General features: G+C 41.9%; 1 protein-coding gene across 4 annotated transcripts in view; it reads right to left on the reverse strand.

Moving 5' to 3' along the window:
• The window catches only part of LOC131675177 (collagen alpha chain CG42342), a 145,646-nt gene that overhangs the window by 17,100 nt on the left and 104,834 nt on the right, over window positions 1-23,712 (reverse strand). Inside the window, exons 3-10 of one of the 4 annotated variants that reach the window (XM_058954052.1) lie at window positions 14,823-14,902; window positions 13,212-13,247; window positions 12,439-12,474; window positions 6,840-6,875; window positions 6,057-6,128; window positions 4,145-4,198; window positions 2,680-2,859; window positions 992-1,097 (exon numbers count right to left, since the gene is read on the reverse strand). In XM_058954052.1, coding sequence (XP_058810035.1) covers window positions 992-1,097; window positions 2,680-2,859; window positions 4,145-4,198; window positions 6,057-6,128; window positions 6,840-6,875; window positions 12,439-12,474; window positions 13,212-13,247; window positions 14,823-14,902 — 600 coding nt within the window. Of the gene's footprint in view, window positions 1-991; window positions 1,098-2,679; window positions 2,860-4,144; window positions 4,199-5,153; window positions 5,239-6,054; window positions 6,129-6,839; window positions 6,876-12,438; window positions 12,475-13,211; window positions 13,248-13,451; window positions 13,488-14,822; window positions 14,903-23,712 lie in introns of all 4 variants that reach the window. The other 3 variants (XM_058954051.1, XM_058954054.1, XM_058954055.1) reach the window with 3 other exon arrangements.

Below are 23,712 nucleotides of genomic sequence, written 5' to 3' on the forward strand. Positions count from 1 at the left end.
TTCTAATGGACTTGTTTCGTTCCTCTCTTTGCCCGACGAATGCAAACGAGTTATTTCTGAAAGTCAATTTAGCAGCGGCGCTCGCGTTGCTTTTCTTTCGCTTTCCGCTTCGACGATAAGGAGGAAAAAACACTCGCACGTTCGCCGAATGCCGGCCGTCGTCGCTTTGTCTCGCGTCTCGCGTCTCGCGCGGCCTGGCCGATTTTATCTCGTATAAGCGTTTAAACGGCCCGCGAGGCCGCGGCAGACGCGTCCGTCCCCTTTCTCTCGTCCACGAGCACGTCAACGGCAGACGAGGCGCGCGCCTTTATTGCCCGGCCGTAATGCCGAGATGCCGAGAGACCGCCGCAACGCTAAGTAGACAGCTCTATTTTCCGGAGCTACGGCCAGGACAAATCCCAAGCAAGCGATGCTCAACTCGACGCTAGATGCCGGCGAGTATCGCGATTCAATCGGATGGTTGTACTTTGGAAGGCCGCGAACGAATCAATGACACGGCAAAGTTTCTTGAATCAACCGAGGTAATTGGCGCCTAGTTTAAGAGTTGCAATTGATCTTCGCAAAAGTTTTTCCATTGGCGGCTAGGGCTCGCGAAAGAGACTTTAATCTGGAAAGTTGTCTGGCGCGAATCGAAGGTATTCGAGTGTGCGTGTGTGTGCGCGTGCGTGCGCGTGCGTGCGCGTGCGTGCGCGTGCGTGGGTGGCGCGCTCGGCGATATCGATTGCCGCGCTGGAGTTGCTGATTAACCGCGATTCGTCAAGCTTAATATCTTGCCCGTCGCGATCGAGCGCCGACGATTGCAAGCTAATCGAAAGAAAGGAAAGAGTAATCCGCGCGGATGGAGAGGCAATATCGGATATAAATCGGTCTGGGCCACCGACGAGAGGCGTACGGCGGCATCCAGCGCGAGCGCGGCCTCGACGAGCGAGGCAAGGAAGGAAAAGAATAGAAGAGGGACGGTGTTGCGCGCCGCTCGTCGCCAGCTACTTACCAGGTGGTCCCGGGGGTCCGGGCGGTCCCTCGAACACGCCTGTCGCGAACGGCTCGCCGTTTATCGAGGTCGTCAGTCCACGCTCGCCCTTGTCGCCTTTGTCGCCCTGCGAACACACGGACACAACCAAGCAAAGTCAATTTGGCCGAGGCACTCGATTAAGCCCCGCGGAAACGAGATAGGACAGCAGCTCGCCGTGTTGTCTGCCAAATGATTTTCATTTTCGTCGCCACGCGCCACTCCCCGGCGAGGAGCCTTCGTTGAGCTTCCATCGCCGTCTGTCCGCTTTCGCTTCGATTAATTGCCTTTGAGACTGCCTTCTTCGCGGCAACTAGCCAGCGCCTCGGCACTCGGCGCATATCCAGCATATTTAATTAGGCGCAGCGCAAATACTGCCAAGAGACAAAGCTCGCGCAAATAAAAACAGCGGACAGGCGGATCACGATGACGCCGTCGGATTAAACGCTCCGTGCCATGTTAATTAGTCCGCGGCAGCCGCTAATTCGCAGTAGACCGAGTGCCCCCGCGGCAGCAGAGATTGTTATTTCTGCTAAAGGCAGCCGGAATCGATGACACCGAAAGATTATAAAGCGGCAGCGCGAGAGAGAGAGAGAGCGGCCCAGAGGTTAATTGCGCGCGGAGCGCATAGTTACACGGCCCCTCCGACAGCTATAATATGCATGCACTCGCGCGCCTCGCTTTATCAGATGAAAATCCCCTACTTTTTAGAGCAGCCCCTCGAGTATGCTCTACTAAACTGTGTATCCACTGTCGTTAAATCAACTTTTTTATTGTGCGGTTAACATTTCCACGAGTTTACAATTGAAACATATTTTTTCTTCGCGAGACTCCCCGACTTTTTTCCTCTTCTTGAAAACTATTTTTATTATATTAATTTTGTTGACGGTAGCCCATATAATAATTTTAGGCGGGATTGCGTATTGCGCAACAATATTTCATAAAAATTGTGCAGCCGAGGCACGACTAGATCCGAAATAAATGTGCGCTGCGGAGCCTCACAAAGCACAAAATTAAAGCTTTTGCGCACGCTCGTCAACTAACGTTATTTCAGCACAGCGAAAATTCGTTTAGCCTTAAAATGAGAGACGAAAAAATACAAATCAACTTTGAAAACGTACACAAAGCAAAAGAAATCACACGTGCACTTTTGTACCGTTGCTAAAATGCTCGGCTTTTCAAAAGTTAATTCATCATCGTGATTTGCTTTGAAACTGGACACAGCCACCAAAATGAATACTTGTAATAGCACGTATTTCAGTTGGTCTTTTGCTACTATATTATACATTTTGAAAAATATCAGGAGCGCGCTTGCCTTCGTATAAGTTGACGTATATTTTATTTTCGATAGCTTCAACTAAAAAACCCTTGATAACTACTGTATACGTATTCCGGCGAATAAAGATTTTCATTCGAAATTTATTCATCGAGGATAATTTGATAATTTGCTCAACAGAAATATATCAAGAAATTTGAACTGATTGCATAAGTTCAAATCGATTCTAGAAAGTCATATTTAAGCAGCGATTGATAAAATGATATACATTGAAAGTTTCGTGTATTCTATATAAATGAGTGACGAACATTCGTTAGTACGATGGGATCCTATACGAAATGTCATGGTCAGCTAGAAATGTATAGTAAACGAGCAATAAATTCGGGACTATTACCTTGGCTCCGGTTGCTCCTGGTGGCCCTTGCAGTCCTTGAGGACCTTCGGGTCCAGGCGAGCCTTTTTCACCCGCGGGTCCGATGTCGCCTTGTGGACCTGCTCTGCCATCTTGGCCTGGCGCACCTTCCACTCCTGCAGGACCTGGCGGTCCTGGCGGACCTGGCTCGCCTTGCTCACCCTGCATACAACGCGCGTCTGTCAATTCACGTCTCTTATTTCTACTTTCGTTTGAGCTTTTTCGCGAGCACGTTTTCACACATTTTAGCAGTTAATTATGTTTTAGTGACAACTCGAGAAAAAGCTCCATAAATGCATTCTTGAATGATTATTTGATAATTTATATCAAAATCTTTGTTATGGGAATTGGGATTTACGATTATTTTTCACTAAATAAAGCGTTTTTACTCGTATCTTCCTGTTGCACATTTTAAGTCGCACTGTTTCGCCACTTGAAAAAATCTCAATAATATAAATAGTATAAATGAAGTTGCAGCTTATCTTGAAATCGGTCAAGAGTATTATTTAGAATTTTCTTTAAGAAAGATACTTGCAAAAACGTTTCCAAACGATCGTGCATAGATACACAGTTTGTATGTACTTACAGTGTAAAAAGTGCAAAATAAAACATATATTATGGAAAAAATACATGAAAGATTGAAATAATAGTCGTAAAATTCTCGAAAACAAACGTAATAACCGGCGAATTGCCACACTCTAGAGCGCACCCCTCTTATATGTACATACGTCGGCAAGTACTACAAAATCCCCCATGCATGCAGTATATTCGTTTAACTCGAGAGCCATCATGATATTACGAGTTGGCGATGTTTCTGCGAGTCGTCAAACAAACTTGTTCGTGCAGAATAAATACATTTAATGTGTACTGAGTGCCTCCAGCGTATTAACGTTCCGACTGGAACTCATATATTTTATTCGAACCGTAGATACGACACTACAAATCTTTTATTTATTGAAGATCAGTCCGATAAACAAGTTTGTTTTATTAAATTTTTCAAATATTTTGTAAACAGCAATTCCAAGTTAAAAACACACACAGTAATTTAATCATGCTTCATAATCTCACGATACTTTCAAAATCTTACTTATTGACACACTGAAATTTCTACCTTGCACTTATCACTAAATTAATGAATTTATCAGGTTTTCATGCAGGATGAGGATATGATAGGTACGGTCGAATAAAATATAATTATGAAAAACAAATAAAATATGCTTTTATAGTAAATACTGTGATTGTACTAGTGATAAAACTGTAATCAAAAGCTATGAACAAATCGCATTATTTTTCGTACCCAAATATAATCAATATTTTTAAAAACAAAGTTTAATTTTACACTGTTGTACTTTTTTTCTCATAAAAACAAATGATGTTCAATGACAACTTTTCAAATATTGAGTAAATCTTCATCAGAAAGTTTCTGCAATAAACTAAAAAAACTTACTTTGAGCGTTATGATCTGCTGATCGGTGATATTAGCTCCCAGTTTTTGCAGTTCCTAGAAAGTAGGTCACTACAGGTAAAAACTAAATCTCTACACGTAAAATAGATTAAACGAAAATACAAATGATTCGTGTTTAAATTATAATATGGATAAGATGGGGATCAAGGTTCGTCCGTCTTTTAAGGCTTCTGCTTCTCGTGTTATTTGTAACTTGGTTAATTTTTTTCACATGCTGTCAAATTTACGTATGTTGTATCACTTTCTAATAGGTATTTTCATAATCATAACACTACCAATCAAACCCATGTAATGAGCAGCTACGACGCGACTATAAATTTTTTTCTTCAAAAATATTTTCCAAATAGATAGACACGAAACAATCCTTTCTAATTACATCATAATTCGTTTCTCACAATTCCACCGGTTATTTGTAGCTGTTCGCGCGTAACTACAGATAAACAAGTCAACGTCAGTAGTAAATTAGTAAATAATTTCTCTATTCAACGTTTCTATGTATAGATACAATTAGTATCTATTCTACAAATTGTGGAATTCATTTTGAAAAATCATGCATGCAATTCAGATCTACTACTGCAAAAAGCATGCTATACGAATAAAATATACTTTTAAAGACAAACAAATTGACCAATGTGCATAGATCGCAACTTCAATGTAATATTCTGTTTGGAAGCACTGAAACGAACGAATAACAGAAATTCAGTTTAAATACATGCACATTGATCGCAATGTAACGAGTCGCATCGTAGCACACTCGAAAATCACCATAAAAATGCTACACCGAAAGCAGCGCTAAGGAAAAACAACCAAAGAAACGAAAAAAAATTGGTTCTTGTACAAGAGCATCAGAACCACTGAGAGAAGAAAGTAACTACAAGATCATACTGAAAAAATCCAAGAAAATCGCAATAATAATGAAAAGAAAAACGATAAAAATGAGAGAACAAGTAGAGAAAAGTTGTGTGGTCTGAGCCTCAGGAAGGCCGGTTACCTTCAGCGCCACGATTTCGGCGTATCCGAGCGTTCCGCCGCGCAGCGTCGTCACCGACCTCTTTAACCCTAATCCCTGTGCATTGACCCGTAGGCGAAAACAATGTTCTAATTGTTTATTGTGTTTCTTTTTTGTTCAGATGCTTGTTATTATCTAGCATGTGCCACAAAGGTTAGTGCGCGCTCTTGCCAATGTCGTACGACTAAACCTTTTAGTGTCTGTTCGGATTACTTGAAAGGTACATTTATAACTGACGACATTCAGGCGACAAATGTACCTTTGAAAAGGACACCGATCGGCGCTTATCGACGGCTGTAAGGTATGCTGCGTATTGCAAGCGCGCAACTTCACTCGTCACTCGGCGCAGCGTCTTCGCTTCGGCATAAATATTCAGAGGATCAGCGACGATGCTCATCTTTCAAATTATTCAAATTGGTATAACACAGCCGTTGATACGCTACCGTCGGCGGCGAACAACAGTTGCCGCAAAACGCACGGCGAGCTCGGCTGTTGCTCCCCTCGCGGATTAATGTAATGGAAATTTTATTCATAGCGTATCGGGAAAGAAAGGGATGGAACCGCTGGTGGAAAGCTCCGTGTACCTAGCGGCCACCTACAAAATAAACAACGAGGCCACACGTACGGCCCGCGAATACCCTAGACTTTGTAAATTTTCCTTTACTTCTCCAACAATTTGCAGCTTGTGCCGAGTTTTATGAGCGCGATAAATTTTGGACCCGGAAAAAGCTCAGAGCCTTGTCGGATGCTTGGCTGCAGTCACGCGAGATCACAGCTCTATAACGATTTTCACTTGGAAATGCGTGGCCAAAACGAGCAAAACGGAAAAATCACGATCTCGATTGTCGAGCGGGCCGTTTCCTAGCGTACTATTCTGATAGATACCTTGACTGCAGAGAATACGTCGAATCCAGGATTACCATGTTCGCCCTTTTGTCCTTTCTCTCCTGCCGAGCCCTGTGAACAGTCGTAACAGTCATTCGTCATCAACGATTCAATGCCACGCAAAAGCCTTCTCTCTACACTCTAACGTCTTCGTTTTTCTTTCGGTTATCGGTTTAGTTTCAATCAAGTCTACGTGACGTTTCTTGCCAACACTTTTGCCAGCAGCTTCCGCGCGGGTACCCGTCGATATTTATTTTAGTCAACGTTGCGCCGGCCGCATCTCTTTTTCGACCGAACGACATTTTCTCCAAACGAGCGTCAATACGTCAAATGCAGCAGCGCCAACAGTCCAAGCCTCCCTCTGCTGCGATGCTACGATACACATCCAGCACTTTAACTTTCTTTGAATCGAGCAACTCGCGTGTCAATATAAAGAATATAAAACTCGCTTGCCGGAGCGGACATCTAGCTTTTTTCAATTCTGCATGTCGAGCAAACATTTCATTGATTGATCCGAAACCGTCGCTGTTCGAGACAGAGTTTTTTTTTCAATATTTATTGAGCCGAAGGTTGAAAAGGCTTTTTTTACGTTCAGTGCTCTTTAGTGATTCGAGCGAAACTCGGTTACAACGATCACGTACAAAACAAACACAGTTTTCATATGAAAATCGTTGAAGCCGGGCAAAAGTATACCATTGAAAAAAAAAGAAACAAAAAGATTTTAGCGAGTTTCTAAACGACGTTTTCAGATAAATGTTTGTGAAATAAATGGTGGATACTTACTGGTTCTCCTTTCGGTCCATCCATACCGATAGGGCCCTGAAACGAGGATAGTCTTAATACAAGTTCGATCGCTGAGAATTCATGCGAGTGACAGGAAAGTCGGAAAAGTCGGAAGTAGGAAAAAGTTGAGTCGTAAAATATTGATTTGAAAACAAATCAAATAAAGATAAGAGAAGAAAATATCGCTTAGATAACCAGTGAACCAAGAAAGAAAGAAAATGACAAAGAGATTGTTTGTAAATGCTTCCAAATACGAGTATTATTATTGCACTACTGTTAATGTAAACATTGTTATTTAAGCTACTGTTACACTACCATACTACTTTAGCATGAATAGTCGCACTCACGCTGCGTTCCGATACCTCGACGCTTCCGTAAGTGTGAGTGTCATCGAATTCAACGTAAAACGTTACACAGTAGATACCACAAGCAAATTAAATCGCACTTGTATTCAGTTAATACCAATTACATGAGTTAGTGTTTTGGCAATGCAAGACGTAAATGTACACTTATAGTACCCATCGTCCGAATAATCAGACATGATTTTCAAGTTTAGAACATAATTACATACCGTCACCGCGTTTATTTCTCTGCGAATAATTCTTATTTATAATATGTTATTTTTTATTTTTTAATGGAATGCGGATTGACCTGACTTTCAAATTAAATCAAATTAGAACCTGCTCGGAGCATGTCTGACATTTTCAATATTCCACTGATGTGAGCGAGGTTTTATTTTTTATTAGTAGCCACCTACTCTAATCAAATTTAACTTTAATTTAAAAATAATTGAGTTCTTAGTACGAATCGTATAAAGTCTGAAGTAAATATGACATTGGAACAAAGGGAAAATTTCATTTTGCCGTGCCACACACCACTCTTTTATAAAAAAGTTGTAATACACTAACGTAAATAGGTTTTCTAGAAAGCTAAAAAAATGTTAAAGTGGAACATATCCCCGACATTTTCAAGATTTTTCTGGGAATTTTTCGACTCAGTTATCAAACGCTTGTGAAAATTTAATTGCAATTTAAAAATAATTGAGTTCCTCATAGAAACCGTAAAAAGTCAAAAGTAATAGTTATTTATGTGCCTTGGGGCTTAATAATCTTGGCGAAGGCGTATTCGAGTTATGTGACACTCAATTGATGAATAGGTGGTGTACGACGCGACTGCATACAGATTGACTGCGGTTTTTTATTGATTTTACGGACAATCGCACAATACGGCATACACTGTTGACAGTTCGAGCTGTTAAACTGTCTTCGTTGCTAACATGTGTTTCGCGTGATAAACCGAATTACCGAAAGACAGGCTGCCGTACGGCTGCGTTCGACCACCGAAGATAGAGCGTCTATACAGCCGAAGAGTTTCTCACGCGTACACCACCTATTACCGATTGAGTATCCTCTGCGCGTAGGCTATAAATATAATATATGAACAAAGGGCAACATTCCTGTCGGTTGCTATACGCAATGCACCGTTGCAGAAAGGTTTTATTAAAACGCCGGAAACGTATCAAAATGGAATGTATGTTAAAGAATTTATTGGGAACCTTTAATCAGTTATTGAATGTTAATGAAATAATAAAGTCATAATTCAAAAATAACACAGGTCGACAACATTTGAAAAAGGTCCGGACCCAGAGACTAGCCAAGGTATTTCCAAGGGGATTTGGTGCGCTGAATCCGAATTCGAGCTTAGAATTGTTCCATTATTCGCAGTTTTTAAGATACCTTAACCTAAAAGCGTTAAAAACACTGTTATTTTGCTGTTTTCCAACACCTGTAACTTTATGAAAAAATTTTGTTTTTGTAAATTTGACGACGGCATCTTAAAGAGCAATTCTTGCGCTTCAAAACACACTCCTCATTGTTTTCAACGTCATTTTTTTCCGATAAAGATATGATACATGTCGTTTAAGCGGAGAAAAGTTTCGCTGAAAGATAATAGTAGTAAAAGGCAGAGGGTCTGTTGGTTAAAGAAATTGAGTTTTAGTGGTCTGGGATTATTGTTTAGCGGAGATCTTGGGTTAAGGTATTTGAGATGTAGTGGGCTGAGGTTATTGCCTAGCAGGATACAGGATTCTTAGGTTAAGGTACTTGAGATGTATATTATTTTTCAATCAAGATTATCTTTCAGCGAATTTTTTCTCTGTTTAAACGACATTTGCGAGGCTGCAAATTTATCATACTTCAATGTGTCATATCTTTACCGGAAAAAATGATATCGAAAATGAGGAGAAGTGCATTTTGAGGGACAAGAACTGCTCTTTAAGAAGTCGTCGTTAAAGTTGCAAAGAACATTTTTTTTCACAAAGTTACAGGGATTGGGAAACAGTAAAAAAAATATGTTTTTGACGCTTTTAGGATAGAATATCTCGAAAACTGAGGGTGATCCCACAATTCTGAGCTTATATTCAGATTCAGCGCACCAAATTCCTTCGGAAATATCTGGTGAAGAAAATCGATAACTCATTTGGAATGCGAAGCATACTACTTGGTCAAATGTTTTATGATAAAGCCAACAAAATATAATCTCTGCCGTCGTCGTAAAAAAAATAAACTAAGCAGCGATAGCCGAAACTGAGAGAGAGAGAGAGAGAGAGAGAGAGAGGGGGGGAGAGAGAGTGGAAAAAGAGAGATATAGAGGGATGGCTGTCAAGTTGCTGGCGCTTCAGTTGAAAATTTACGATTATAGATGCATACAACAGAACAGTTGTTGGTAACCCTCTGCTAATGCGGCAACGCGCTGCTGCGCCTCGCTTTAGTTTAGCGTATTAATCAGGATTTCAGATCAGCGCCTATGCGGCCGCGAAAATTTGACGTATAAGCTCTTCGTATAAGCGTTCTATAGGGATTTCGCGTACTGGCAGCGTATCGGGGGCCTTTGCGCCCCTACTGCTACTACCTTGCAATGTATACACTAGCTTCTATTTTCGTCGTGTAATATTAGAGAGAACTATTTCCCGTTAACTTATCGACATTTTAATTTATTTATCGCAACGTTGATGAACAAGTTGCCAAGACACGATTGAGTCCGACCAAATCCTATTATTTCTACTGTAGTCGAGATGTGGTCTCATAGAACAATAACTAGCGATCAGCCGCGATCTCCTTCCTGGTAGTTCATCAGCTGATTAGGGTGACATATTATTTCAAATAATAATAAAAATAACATTATTATTATTATTATTATTATTGTTACTATAATAATAATTATTATTATTATTATTAAGTAAAATGATATGTTCGAGGAAATAAAATTTGAATTATTATATATTTTGTCGCGATAGCTTAAATAAATTGCGAACAAGTGGTTTTTAACGAGGTAACGAAGCGTTCGCGAGCGCGAAAACGGCGTCGGTTTCTCGCTATGCACTCAGCGCTCGTCCGCAATAAGTACTGAAAAAACGATATCTTTCACCGGCATGACGGTGATTTTCATTTATAGGGGGTAATTCAAATGTTGAAGTACATCAGGAAATGGAATATGTTTTAAAAAATTACTAGGTTCTTTATTTTTCAAAAAATATTTAATAGTTAAAAAGTTCAAAATTCATAACTTTTAAGATATGCATTGCTTATAAAAATTACAAGAGAGCTTTTCTTCCTGTAGCGAGCCAAATTATTTAAAAAAAAATGTCTCCGGATCGAAAAAACAAATTATGCATAATTTGTTTAAACAATTGGAATTTAAAGGAAACGTTAATTTTGTATGAGTGCTTCGAGAAAAAATTATATTATTATTAGTACCCCGCATTGTACAATAATTCGACAAAAATCGTGGAACAAGTGAGTCCTTCTCAATTTAAAACAAGTTTACTTTATAAATTGCGCAACGTTTCGCCGCCACGTTTACGACCTCAGTAAACACTAAATTTATTATACTATATATTAAATATAAAATATCTATTTCATAAACATGGTAAAAAACAATCAATATTTACAATGCAATGTTTTCGTCAAAATTCGCATAATCTCACGAGTGGTAGCACAGTCACCTTGTCAAAAAATAAAAAAAAATTTTTTATATATAAAATATTGTTGAGCATAGTACGGAGGTGTACTCAATCTCATTTCGAAATCATCTCAGTGCGAAATCTCATTTCATCAGCGTATGACGATTGAATACACCTCTGAACTATGCTCATTATGATAATTAATTATACAAAATAATATTTTATATAAAAAAATTTTTTTTTATTATTGACAAGGTAATTGTGCTTTTACTGATGAGATTATGCGAATTTTAACGAAAATATTGTATTGTAAGTGTTAACTGTTTTTTGCCATATTTGCAAAATTAATATTTTATATTTAATATATTGTATAATAAATTTAGTGCCTGATGAGGCTGCAAACATGGACGGCGAAACGTTGCATAATTTATATAAAAAGAAATTGTTTGAATTTGAGAGGGACTCACCCGTTCCACAATGATTTATGCCAAATTATTCTCGAAAAAATAATGGACATTATGCATTGGACGGATAAAAATGCGCGTGAATGCACGCTTTACTTATTTGAAGAAATTAATTTAAACGGACTGACATTCTGGAATCTTTGAGGGAGTAGTGCGTGCTAATAGCGCCACTGACCATCAGACAAGCGTGTCAGCGTTTTATCGGATGCAGAGACGCAAGCCCCACGGCTACCCACGCTTTGCGTATTTTAAAAGCCGCAACGTTGCTGCCTCAACGTTACCGCCGATTAACAATTTTCACGCGTACGCGCCACTTTTTCCCCCCGTTCGCTTAATTTTTATATCTGTGCGCGCTTACGCGCTGAGCCCATTGTCCACCCTATACTCTGTTGAGTTTGCAGTTTGAGCTAATCGACACTGGGCCACGTTAACTCTAAATTTCCGTTGATCGTTTACTTGGAACTGCAGCATGGTTATCGATCGAAATGCAAAAACTAAAGGTTCGGCAATTCGATTGGCAACAAGCGGTACTCTTATCGGAAAAGGGAACAAGTCGAAAATAGTCCGCAGTCGAGAAGCGTCGCGTGGACTTTTTAAAATTTATACTCGACAAAAGTTGCGGCTGTGGTAGATGGCGCGTCTCGAAAGTTTGTCTCCCGGCGCGTCCAGTCGATACGCTGACAAGCCCACGAGCTAGACTCTTGCCGGGAATCACGTAGAACGTAGAACGCGCGAGCGAGTGAATTTTCACTAGAGCTACGTGGCAGAAGCACAGGGAAGAGAAAAAAAGAAGAGCGACTAAAATATGTATCCCGCAAGCCAAGAAAACCACTTTCGCCCGGATGTGTTTACGTAGAGTCAGAAGCGTGCGTACAGCGCAGAGGAGAGGCGTGTATCTTATTTCATTGAACATCCATCACTGTGCCGCGCATTCAAATCTTACGTCCGCGCAGCGACTCTTTCAATTTGCAAATTGGCACGCCAAACAGCACTCAACGTAATATCGACTGATACACATTTTTCTGCTCTGCGCTTATGCATTCGTATGTAAATAGGGAGGCAACAGGCGGAGAGGACTCTGTGACAAAGACACTTGACGAGGGTTCTCGTCAAGTATTAGACGTGGCGAAAATTGGTCATACTGCTGGAAGGGAAATTTGTAAAATTAACAAACCGGGAACCCAGGATATCCACGGTGGCCGACGGGTCCCTGCAACAAAGCAACGTACCATTTGTCACACAATGCGTCAGTTCAACTATTGCACGCGTTATTACTGAACCACTGTCATTATTAGTTCTATCAAATTGACTGCCTTAAACTGCTTTACATTATTTCATCTATTTTACATGATTAAGTTTATTTGGAAGTTTTGTTAGTCGCGTTATCCAATACAACGTAATAACTAGGTTAATTGATGAAATTTACTAAAGTAATATCAGGATAATTTCTTCAGGAAGCAGCTTTCAAAAATAATTAGCACTACAAGTTCGTTACGGTCAAGTATAAAGTGGATAATTATTTTTCTTTGCACATTCGTCTCTTATAAATGAACTAAATACAAATTTATTTTTAGCTATTCGTACTTTCATGTGTTTACAGAATTCAGAATTTTTATAAAAATTAAACATGCTCCGTTATATAAAAAGGTTAAGTGAACAGAATTTAGAAATTTCACATTTATGGCAGTCCGGACAAAGTAATTTATTAGCCACGTAATAAAGAATTATAACGCGTTTTCTCGCTAATCATTATATTTTTGATAAAAAATGTCATTGATTACGTTTGATAATTAAACTTGGCTTGTTTCTTTTATATTTTGTTACACTTTTCATTTTATGAATGTTTGTTGAAGGTTTATTCATGTGATGATTTAAACGTATAATATTGGAATGACGCTCCGTCAACTATGAAATATTCAACTGTTTTAAAATTATCTCTTTTCTTACCGTTGCTCCCCTAGCACCACAATCACCTTTCGATCCCTGAAATTCCATGTACAATTAAAACACACGTATAAACTTGAAAAAATATTTAACCTTCCTAACGTTTCCCTCAAGTCGCTTGCAATGCCAATTTGTTTAGTATTACTTGGAATTTCGTATTACTTGGAAGCAAATTCTAACCTTTAGAATAGACAGGGAAAATAAAGCCAGAATTGGAAAAAGAAAAACCAAAAATTAATATACCGGGAAACCATTCATGCCTGGCGTACCAGCCACTCCCTGGAAAAAGTTTTATTAAAATATTACGTATTACAGTTAGATACTACTCGCTGAAGCATGCTCTGCAGTCGGCGTGCCACTGTTATTTATCAACATTCGTTCTACATTGTTATAATTGAAAGATTTTAATTATGGAGCAATACAATCGCTTGTTTCAAGAATAAACAGTACAATTATATGGCAACTCGGTTACATGTAAATCCCGCAAATATTACAAACGTTAAAATAATAAAATGCGACAGTGTTGCTTTATTAAAACCGCTTGACTGTCAATGTCCATTTCGAGAGAACCATTCACAATGGTTAAGTTTATTAATTTTATAGAGTATGCCAACAGGCAATTAGATTTTTCATCCGTGAAAGTTTTTCATTCAATATTACGCGTAAGATTTTAAAAGTACTCCATAATGCGATAAAGGAACTCTAAACTCAAAGCGAAATCATTAGACTACGTTACGCAAGCGGAATTTAATATAGTGTTATATGAAAACTACTTATTTTAACTAGGCATGCCTTCCAATTATTATTATGATATAAAATAATAGAGTTTCAGGAAAGGTAAAATAACTTTGAATAGAAATTTTAATAAACTTCGACATCGGAAGGATTGTCATGATCGAAATAGATAAATGATGCAATATCAACGATTGGAGACAAGATTAAATCCTAATAAAGCATCGATACGATCTCGGCGACGAAACGTGACGATCCGTAGAATCGGACAAAATCATGACAAATAGCGCGTAGCCGCAATTATACGGAACTGGCGATAAACCAACGCGGACGTCAATTATTATCGGTCATCTCGCGGCCTTATCACCGCATCCATACTCGTGGCACGCACGCGGAACCCGTTCTATGTTTACGTGAGTAAATCCCAAAATGAAATGCACCTTTCGGGCTATTCTAGCTAGAATCGTTAAATTTCTTGTCAATGCTGTGGCTTCCGCACGTTTTTCTTCTTCTTACTTGAGCTATAGAGAGACGAAAAAAAGCTCACGAACATTAGAAGAGATTTTTCAGTGGATCTTCAGTGGTTTTGCGCTTCTAATGCTTATGATATAGGTTTTATCGTAAAACCAATAACTCCATCGTATATCTTACGCGATAAAATATACCGAAAACTCCAAAGCACACGAACACTTTGCACCACTATAAATCTAAGTAAAAAGAGGAAAAAACGTCCAAATTTTCTCGATGTCATAGCATTGAAAATAATTTCGCGATTCTCCGGTCCTAAAAAATTCATTTTATTTTAGGATTTACTGATATGTGCGAGATTTCATCAATACTACATACAAATCATAAGAAAATTTCCATCTGATTGTCACTTACCGGTGCGCCTTGTGCGCCGGTTTCGCCTTTTTTACCCTTTTTGCCTCGTTTTCCCGCTGGACCTGGACTACCTGGTGGACCTGTAACGTCAAAATGAAAATCATTAAATGACACAGCGTACAAACGTATATATTTTTTCATATCATTAATAACGTAATAAAAATGTGCAATCATGTCTCATCTAAGAGGAAATATAGTGAATATATTTCTGTGAATATAGATTTTGCTATTGGCAATGCCCGTACTGACTCGAAGTACGCATGTTCAGGTGCACTTCCAGCGAGGCTTCCACAATGCCGCGCAGTGATAGCCCTGTTCTTTTCAGCAAATATAACGAATGTAGTACACGTATATTTCAAGTTAACGCGGGATGTTTGCAGCCTCGGCACAACGATTTCAAATCTTATCTGGTGCGTTCGCGCCAAGTTCTCTATCTTCCTCTCCGTCTTTATGTGCGCGTGCTCTTTGCGCTCGCACACTTGTTGGTTTTACGACGGCAAAAGTGCGAGACGAAAGATGTCCTGCCGGCAAGCCGTTGGCAGCAGCCGTTCCCTAGCTCGCTCTACAATATAATATCCCATTGTGTAAAGTGACCGCGAGACCCGCGGCGATAACGTCTGACGGGGTTTTCACTGGGAGCGAGGATATGTCTTTCGGATTTATTTGACAAAAGATGAGTAGGCCGGGGCTCGATACGACCTCGCGAATAAAGGAAAGCTGCTGACAAGCCGCTTAATGGCCGAATCTAAATCGACGTGGGATTGGACTGGACGCGAAAGCAGGCGAAACGCAGTGCGCCCGCATAAAAAATGCTCGAGGAACTAATTAATAGCCAGCGGGCGCGCGCCGCTGAAGCGCCGAAGCAATTAAACGATATATAGCTCGCGGACTTTTTCAAAGCTTATCGGTGGTCGCGGTCGTAGGCAGGCGCGCCGAGTCAATCCGATAACGGTAAACGGCCTTTAATCGCGCGGGGGAGCTCGTCTCTTTGATTCCGGCGAGTCAAAGACTGAAAATAAAGAAGGAAATGGTCTCGTTAATAAGCAAAAGCGAGCGCGCGCCGTTGGAAACGCGTTAAAAACCAGCGCAAACTTCATTAGCATCCATTCTCATTGTCTTAGCCTGCTCCGCTCGGGACTTTATTCCCCCGCGCGGCTTCTGTATTTGTATTTGCTTGTTCTTCGGCACGCTTCTTTCGTCGACGCGACGGAGCGACGCGAGCGCGCAGATCGCTGATGAAATTGAAATATTTTTTTCAGTCGCATTGGGCAATGAATAATTGAAATGGCCGGGAACTGGGTCATAAATGGAGCGTACAGCTGAATACTTGGCTTCGGAGCGATTTATGGCCGTGAATTCATTACTTTTATTAATATTTATCGCTCGTACATCTTTGCAGAGGCAAATAAATTCAGATCCATTCAATTCAATTATCTCGGTCTCTCTCGCTTTCGATCCGCGCCGCTGGATCGCCGAAGCCCGAGCCCGAGCTCTGCAAGGTATTCCGATGAAGAGTGCCGGACATTTTGGCGGAACTTTTGCTTCAATGGCAATTTATCTGCTGTCGCCGAGTGAAGAGTTTACCGACGCTGGCGAGCGAGCGGACGAAAGAATCGATCTGCATAGGCAAGTGTGCCCCGCGGACGTTTTTTCACCGATTCAAACGCGCGCAGCGACTTGATGAAATGGCGGCTTTTAAAGTTATAGCCGATTAAGCGCTCTCGCCGATATACCAGTTCCCGGCGAGCCGAAGCGCGCTCGTAAAGATGCCACCAGCGAAATCGTGGACCTTTACTATTCAATGAAATCAAATGTTTCCCAGTGTATATGCGAATTCCAACGGTTTGCTCTTCCGGGAAATGCTCGCGCTGACGAGCCGGAGTTCCATGGCGCGCGAAAAGCTTTTAATCGAAGGCAGTCGGCCGCGGCGCGCGCGCCAACGGTCGAGTCTCTGCCCGGCCCAAGACAAATAGATCCGATTTTCCCGATATAATCGAACGGAGTGGCCGCATTTATCCTCGGGCTGTCGGCGCGGCTCCTCCCGCGCAACGGCAGCGGCAATCTCGCTCCGCGGCTCCTCCGATTCCCACCGGATCCCGCGGAGACGCCGACTGGCGAGCCGTCTATATCGAATTACCGACCGATCCAACGCAAACAGCCCGTGATCCTACGGCTGTCCAGTGCTCGATAAGGGCGTTGCGATCAGCATCGAGTATCTCCTCGCGCTGGATGCCACTCGCGCGCGCTATGCTCTCGTCCCGCCGGATCAGTTGGTCCAGTCGCAGGCCGAGGGAAACGGGCGAACGGACGAACGTCGGGGCTAATCCCCGAACGTACAAAAGTTGTCTCTCGACCTGTGACGTTGGCCCCCAGTACGAAGAGACAAGCACGAGTCAGGCGCCTCCGAGGAATGCGCGCCGAGAGCTCACGGGAGGGTCTTAGGCGCCGCGACAGCCGACGATCGCGATAACAGCTGGCCAACACGGGCCGTCCTCGCCCGAGGCTCATAAGTCAAGTCGATCAGCTCCGAGATTGGCCGCCTCGGCCTCGCCTCCTCGTTCGTCGTTTCTTTCGGCGGCCTGCACGCTCGCCCATCTCTCTCTCTCTCTCTCTCTCCACTGCACCTGGTCACGTCAATCAGGAGGTCAACTGCGCGCTCGCCGCGACGTGGCCTTGCCAGTACAAAGACGCGTGTGCCGGTCGCCGGGACGCCAGCAGTATGAAATTGGGCGAGGCGCGCAGCTCCGCCGTCGATTCGCTCAGTGGGGATTGCGGGGCGAATTCGCCGATCGGAGCGCGCGAGCCGACATATTAGAGCGGCAAACTCGAAGCGGCGCCGTAAGCTCCGCTCCGACTCCCCCGCCGCGTGTACTCTTTGATGTCTGCCGAGGTTTAATTGCCTCCATTAGTAATGCGTTTGCACGGAGAGCGGGGGGGGGGCGAAGCGTAAGGTAAACGCGAGACGGAATTTGGCGCTTTCGCTCGAGCTTCCTTTAAGCCCTCATTTAATTAGAGGCCGCATCCGAGAGCGAGCGCGCCACCACCTCAACCCCGTGCTCTGTATCCGACGCAGACTATCGCGAGAAATTGCCTGGCGAGTGCGTCGCGCGTCGTGTCCAACCGATCGCCGCCATCGCAGTCTCGTTATTCGGAAGAGGGGGGCGCGCGGAACCGCGAGTGCCTACCCGAGATCGGCCGTCGATGTGCGCTGCGGAGCGGATGTCCTCGGCGGGCCGCGGCTCAAGGAACTCGGCGTTATATCGCTGGGCTTTTGTCCTCGTCGTCGAGCGCCCGTATGCCGTTAAACTTTGCCAGCGCTCGCGGCGCCCAGACAGATATTGCAAATTAGTTACAGCCTCGGTCCGCGCACGCGCGCTCGCGCGGCCACGGCCGCTGCATGGATTTTTGCCGACGCGCGAACGCGTAAACAATGAAGGCCAACTCTCGCGCGCCTTCAGCGATAAACTGCCGCGGCGGCGTTAAATATCGTTTGGGCTCGTTGCGCGCACAATGCAAGCCGCGCGCGAGCCAACTTTAAAAAAGCGTGCCCCCGATGGGCAGCGAGCGCGTTCATCGATTAGCCAAGAGGAGATAGGGTTTCGGTCTACGGAAACAGCGAGGCTGCTGCGCTTTTCACCGCTCCACGCGCACACTGCAGCCCGCTTCTAGCCGCCACCTTCCGCCGACTCTTCCGACTCTTTACGCAAATCACATTTCCCGCGAACTCGCTTTTCGAAACTAATCACCCTTTCCCAATCTCGCGCCTCTTAAATCGAACACCTATGCGTCGTGGCTTTTACGAGCCTTCAGAAATTCGAGGGCTATAAAAGTCTAAAACTGCCATGTGGAAACTTACGGTAACTACTCGCGCGATATGTTTACCACTCCCCGAAGCAAAGTTCGTGGAGCTATAAGCTTCTGCCTGACGTTATATATCTACACCAGATAGTTTGCACGGGTTTGGTTGGACTTACGCTTCAGCGAATATACAAACAATTTGATAATGTAAATCAATTGAAGGTAGCGTTGCTATCGACAGTGAAGTCGATCGTGAGAGGAGAAATTGATGCGAATATTTTCTAAAAATCGAATGACGCTGAGAAACCTGAGCGCGGACGTAGCCAACGACGGGGATGTACAAGTATAAGCCGTGTCGAACGGTAAATACGCCGAAAGTTGATTTGAAAACGAGTAAGTGGCGCTGATTGAAAGAGGCATGAAAGAGCGAACTGAGCACAGTTTATGACGCGTCAGCGAGTGAAAAGAAGCGAAGAAGCGCTCTCGTGTCTCGCTCGCTAGCAATTAGTAGTCGCGCAATTAGGAAAATTTCGCCGATGTCCCCATTAAAGTGCGGGGCGTCGATTATTATTGCACAATGGCGGGCTAAAATTTTGCGGAAAGACGCGATGCTGTAGGTAGGTAGGTAGAGCGAGAGAGAGAGAGAGTGGAGCTCGTATCGGAAGTGCGCGGCTGCGCGCTCATTAAAGGTCGGCGGCGCGCTTCGCGACGCGACGGAGAATAATGGGCTTCTCGAGTGCGCTGCACGACTCGCTCCCAGGCGTCGCTATGTACAGACATACATGTGCCGTCTGGGTGTGCGTGCATATACTTGCGCCTCATGCCCGCAAGCTCGCTGCCAAAGTGCGAACCTAAGAGCCATAACTCTTAAGTCGATTGCCCGAGCGCTGTCAATTTCCACTCCAGCTGCTCACTGATTTTTCTCACTAATAAACCACCTCCAAAGGCATCTCAGCCACTCGATGCAGTTTCTGCCTAAGACCTTTTAAAAGCCAAATTAACGCGGCATTCACCTCAACAATAAAGACGAGTTGGTCTAGAATCCGACAGCCGGAGGCGTACTTAAAGAGGTAAAAAGGCAGCGCGCCACGGTTTCTCGAAGGACGTTTTCACATCGCCTGTCCCGCGCCTGTGAAGCTACTGCACGATTATCAGAAACCTCCAATTCATACCAATAGTCAAGTGTAAGGCAGTTCTGCACTAGAAATTACGTTTGCTACACGCGCGTTTCAGCTCACCTCGCAATCGAATTATACAGTCATCAAAGTGACGCCACAATGATGCGCATATTTGTAGATATAACGCAGAACCAAAGCTCGATGAATTGATTGTCTGACAGCAGCTCGCCAGAATCGGCTAAATGATGATTGCGATAGCAGCTCCGGTAACCGCAGAGAGCATACATTAATATAATTAATTTTTTCCCCTAACTCGTGTCCCTTACTGCAATAAGATGTAATATTTATCGGATATGCAATGTCTAATCAAAGCGATATTTTCGAAATACATAATTGAAAATGTTTAAAAATAATCATTCCATTACGAAGAGGCCGTTAGCCACGCAAGCTAGCTACGCAACGCTTCACTTTATTTTACACCCAACAATTGTGCTAGCTTTATGGGTAACAAACCGACACGTTAATGCCTTCATCGGTAATACCATCCGCAGAATACGACTTCCAATGGACTCTCTTTTAAAAAGGCGCTCTCAATGTTGCCGTTCACGCAGCTATTAAGTACAAATAGATACATGAAAATGTTGCCAAGCAAAAGTTCAACTCAACTCTAAGGAATGATCAAGCAGATTCATTCGGAAGAAAACTCACTGCAGTTTATGCTTGCTTACTAGACGGTGCTTCAAATACTTTTAGTGCACTGTCACAACATTTCTATGTGCCACTTATATAATCTTACTAATTTTCAAACTGCCTAATGGGCTCACGCAAATAATTTCATTCGCAAATTATAAAAATAATCAAGAAATCTTTAATGTTTAATGGCATTCCTTCTATAAAGTAGCAGCGGCTCTCGTGCTTCTGCAATAACTTATTGTGCTGAATTCCATCGCGCTAAGAACAAGCCGAGTATTACAATAATTATTGGATTTTTCGTATCACTTCGCGGTATTATTGTTGGTGCAATTGCTACAGACTCGTAAGCATTTTTTCGTGGCCATTTCGAACCCATCACAGCTCTTTCTTTGTTAATTATTCATCGATAATGGTACTTTACAATCGTAATAATTACTTGTATTCTGATTCTATTTTGCTCGGCAACTTACTTGGCTCTCTCACTAGAAAGACTAAAGTTTTTAATGAGTCAAGGCCGTAATGATTGAGCACTCGAGCTTTTCAGAAAGCTATGTAGCGGAACTCGAACTGCTCTAAGAATAAATATCCTGTAGGATTGTATCTAACCAGTTAAGGTATTATTAAATTAACTTATTGATTACGACAGTGCCACGTTGAATTGAGGTTAAACAATTAAGAATCGAATCGGAACCTCAACCTTCAGCAGAGTCCAGTAGCTTGTCTAATAAAAGCAAAAGTTTTGAAAGGAACGTACAAGATGGATTTGTACACATGAAATCGCTATTTAATTCGCTATTTAATCGCTATTTAATTCTATTTTGGAATGTGTTGCGATTGATATTTTGTCTGGTTTTCTCAATAAACCCATATTTGAAAAGAACTTTATCTGACGTTTTTAATATTTACATTTTTATTTTTAACGAAAATACTATTAGATTGTGGTAACGGAAAATATTTATATCTATAAAAGGATCGAGTTCCAAAATGAGCAATCAAATTTATCGTTCTGCGAAATCATCGACAATTCTACCTTTGCGAGTTTATTCCATTTCTACAATTCACTTATATCCCATTTTTATCAACTTTCTCTACTAATTAATCTTTTTAAATATAGCGCAGTGATATATAAGTCGGTGTATGTCAAAGTGATTAATATTTCATCATCCACTTTAATTTACCACTTTATAAATGTCACCAAAAACAAATACTCACTACGTCATCATATTGCAGAACTATAAAATTAGTTATTAATTAGCCAGATAATATAATATTAACCTCTTTAATGGATGTTTGCGATCTGCAAATAATTTAGTGATCAGTTTAGTGGTTAACCTGGTTGCAACAGGAACAAGATAAAATTTATAAATCTGATGTAATAATTGTCTTGGATATTTTGTTTTGTATTATTTGTTATCAGGACAATGGCTGTGGGTTTGACTTTGGTATTCGGGCGCTTTGGGAATATGTTATTTTTCATTTTGCTCCAATTCGATTGCTCCATAGCAATTATATCTATAATATTATCGGTTTTAGATTATTATAATACCTTTTAGTTAATTGTTCTGTCGCTCAATAATTTTTATTTATATTTTATGTGATTTTTTTTTCAGTAATTTTCATATGAAGATTATTCATTTGAAAACCTGATTAAAGCAGTGAATAGTTTAAAAACAACTTTAATATGGTTTATGAATAACGATTATCTCTAGAATCTCCATTGAGAAGTATGCAACGTTTATCGAATGAATGTTGTATAAAAGGTCCATTCGCCTTCTAACTTTATTGAAAGTATTGAAATACGAAACAGGTGATAGTGAGTTCTAGATTTAATAAGGGACCATTCAATGATAACATTGTTGACTTTTGCTTGAATATTACAGTGACATTTTTGTCTAATAATAGTAAAGACGTTAGCTTCTTTTTTCGTCATTTCGAAATACAAAATGTCGACATGGGTTGCGTATGTCAAGTAGCAATAAAGCATAAGCGAAAACTATGTAGTATTTTCAGTGCTATGTTATGCAGAGCTGATTGCGAAATGTTTGAGCACCTTTTTCTATGCGCATCTATAATGCAAAAACACGCATTCGCGCACAAGTTTAGCGAGCAGTGCTGCCCATGTTATTATCGTGATTGCGGCGTTTAGTTAATTTTTGTTTGGATCGTATTAGAGATGAAATTATTGGGCAGAAAACTGACTAGACTAGATTTCAGTCGTATTTTCGTGAATTCGTAAATCGTTTCCTTAGAAAATAGACACCAGAAGGTATATGCTTTCCCTCGAGTTTGCGTCTTGCTTTATTTTTATCCCGACCGAATTCTCGCATTCCCTTCTCCATGTTCCTATGTCAATGCCCGAACCTTGCACTTAACTGGAATAGCGGCCGAGAATAGAAATTAGAAGCTGCTGAAAAAGCTTTTCCCCGGCTCTGGTAAATCCTTGATAGCTTACTACAAACTTCAATTAACGTCGGGGCATTTTTAGGAAAATTGGTAAGCTGATTTGAACTTTTGTAAATTTACTGACAGCGTTTCTGCATAAAAACCAGGCGTGAAAAAATATTGGTCCTCGGTATGCTGCTGAAGAAGAGCGGAGTTGTGCGAGTGACTAACAAGCCAAACGGGTGTAAGTTCATTTTGCTCGAAAGTTTGAGCAGCAGCATGTACATAGGTGAGGTGAACAATAACTTTAGCCGCACCTGCTGGCGAACTTTGTCGATTTGGCTTAGGTGCTGCGCACGACTCATTCGCGAGTTGGTAGGCGACATCTGAGACTGTATACGGCTGACAAGCGTAATAATTTGCGAGCGCGGGAGAGCAAGTACTAGCATCAAATATTAACCTAATATACGCGCGCACGGTTTTAGCTGGAACAGCTGAGAAACCTTCTTCGAGTTCTCGTAGCTCGCTGCGTGCGCGAGCTTGCGCCTTTGTCAAAGCTCCGTGCTTGCCATGTATTCGAATTGTTTTGGACGCATCGCGACTATAAACACTTCTGGAATATTAATTGATCGTAGCGAGTGAGCGGCACAGGGCAACGAACGGCTGTCAATGCAGTACAAGTGCCGTGTATGCGGAAAATTGAAAGCCAGCTACGGGCTGAGCGCAAGCTTACATAGTTGGCTGTATCAAGTCGGTTAAAGAGCTCCGTAGCAAAGCGCACACTTCCTTCCAACTTAATAACGACACCAAGTGGCTTTTTGTCGGGTATCAAACCGCGGAAGCCCTTCCTGCCCCTCGCTCTCTCTCTCTCTCTCACTCTCTCTCTCTCTGCTGCGATA

The sequence above is a fragment of the Phymastichus coffea genome, unplaced genomic scaffold (assembly GCF_024137745.1).
Source record: "Phymastichus coffea isolate CEN01 unplaced genomic scaffold, Cenicafe_Pcof_1.1 PCOF00016, whole genome shotgun sequence".
NCBI lineage: Eukaryota > Metazoa > Arthropoda > Insecta > Hymenoptera > Eulophidae > Phymastichus > Phymastichus coffea.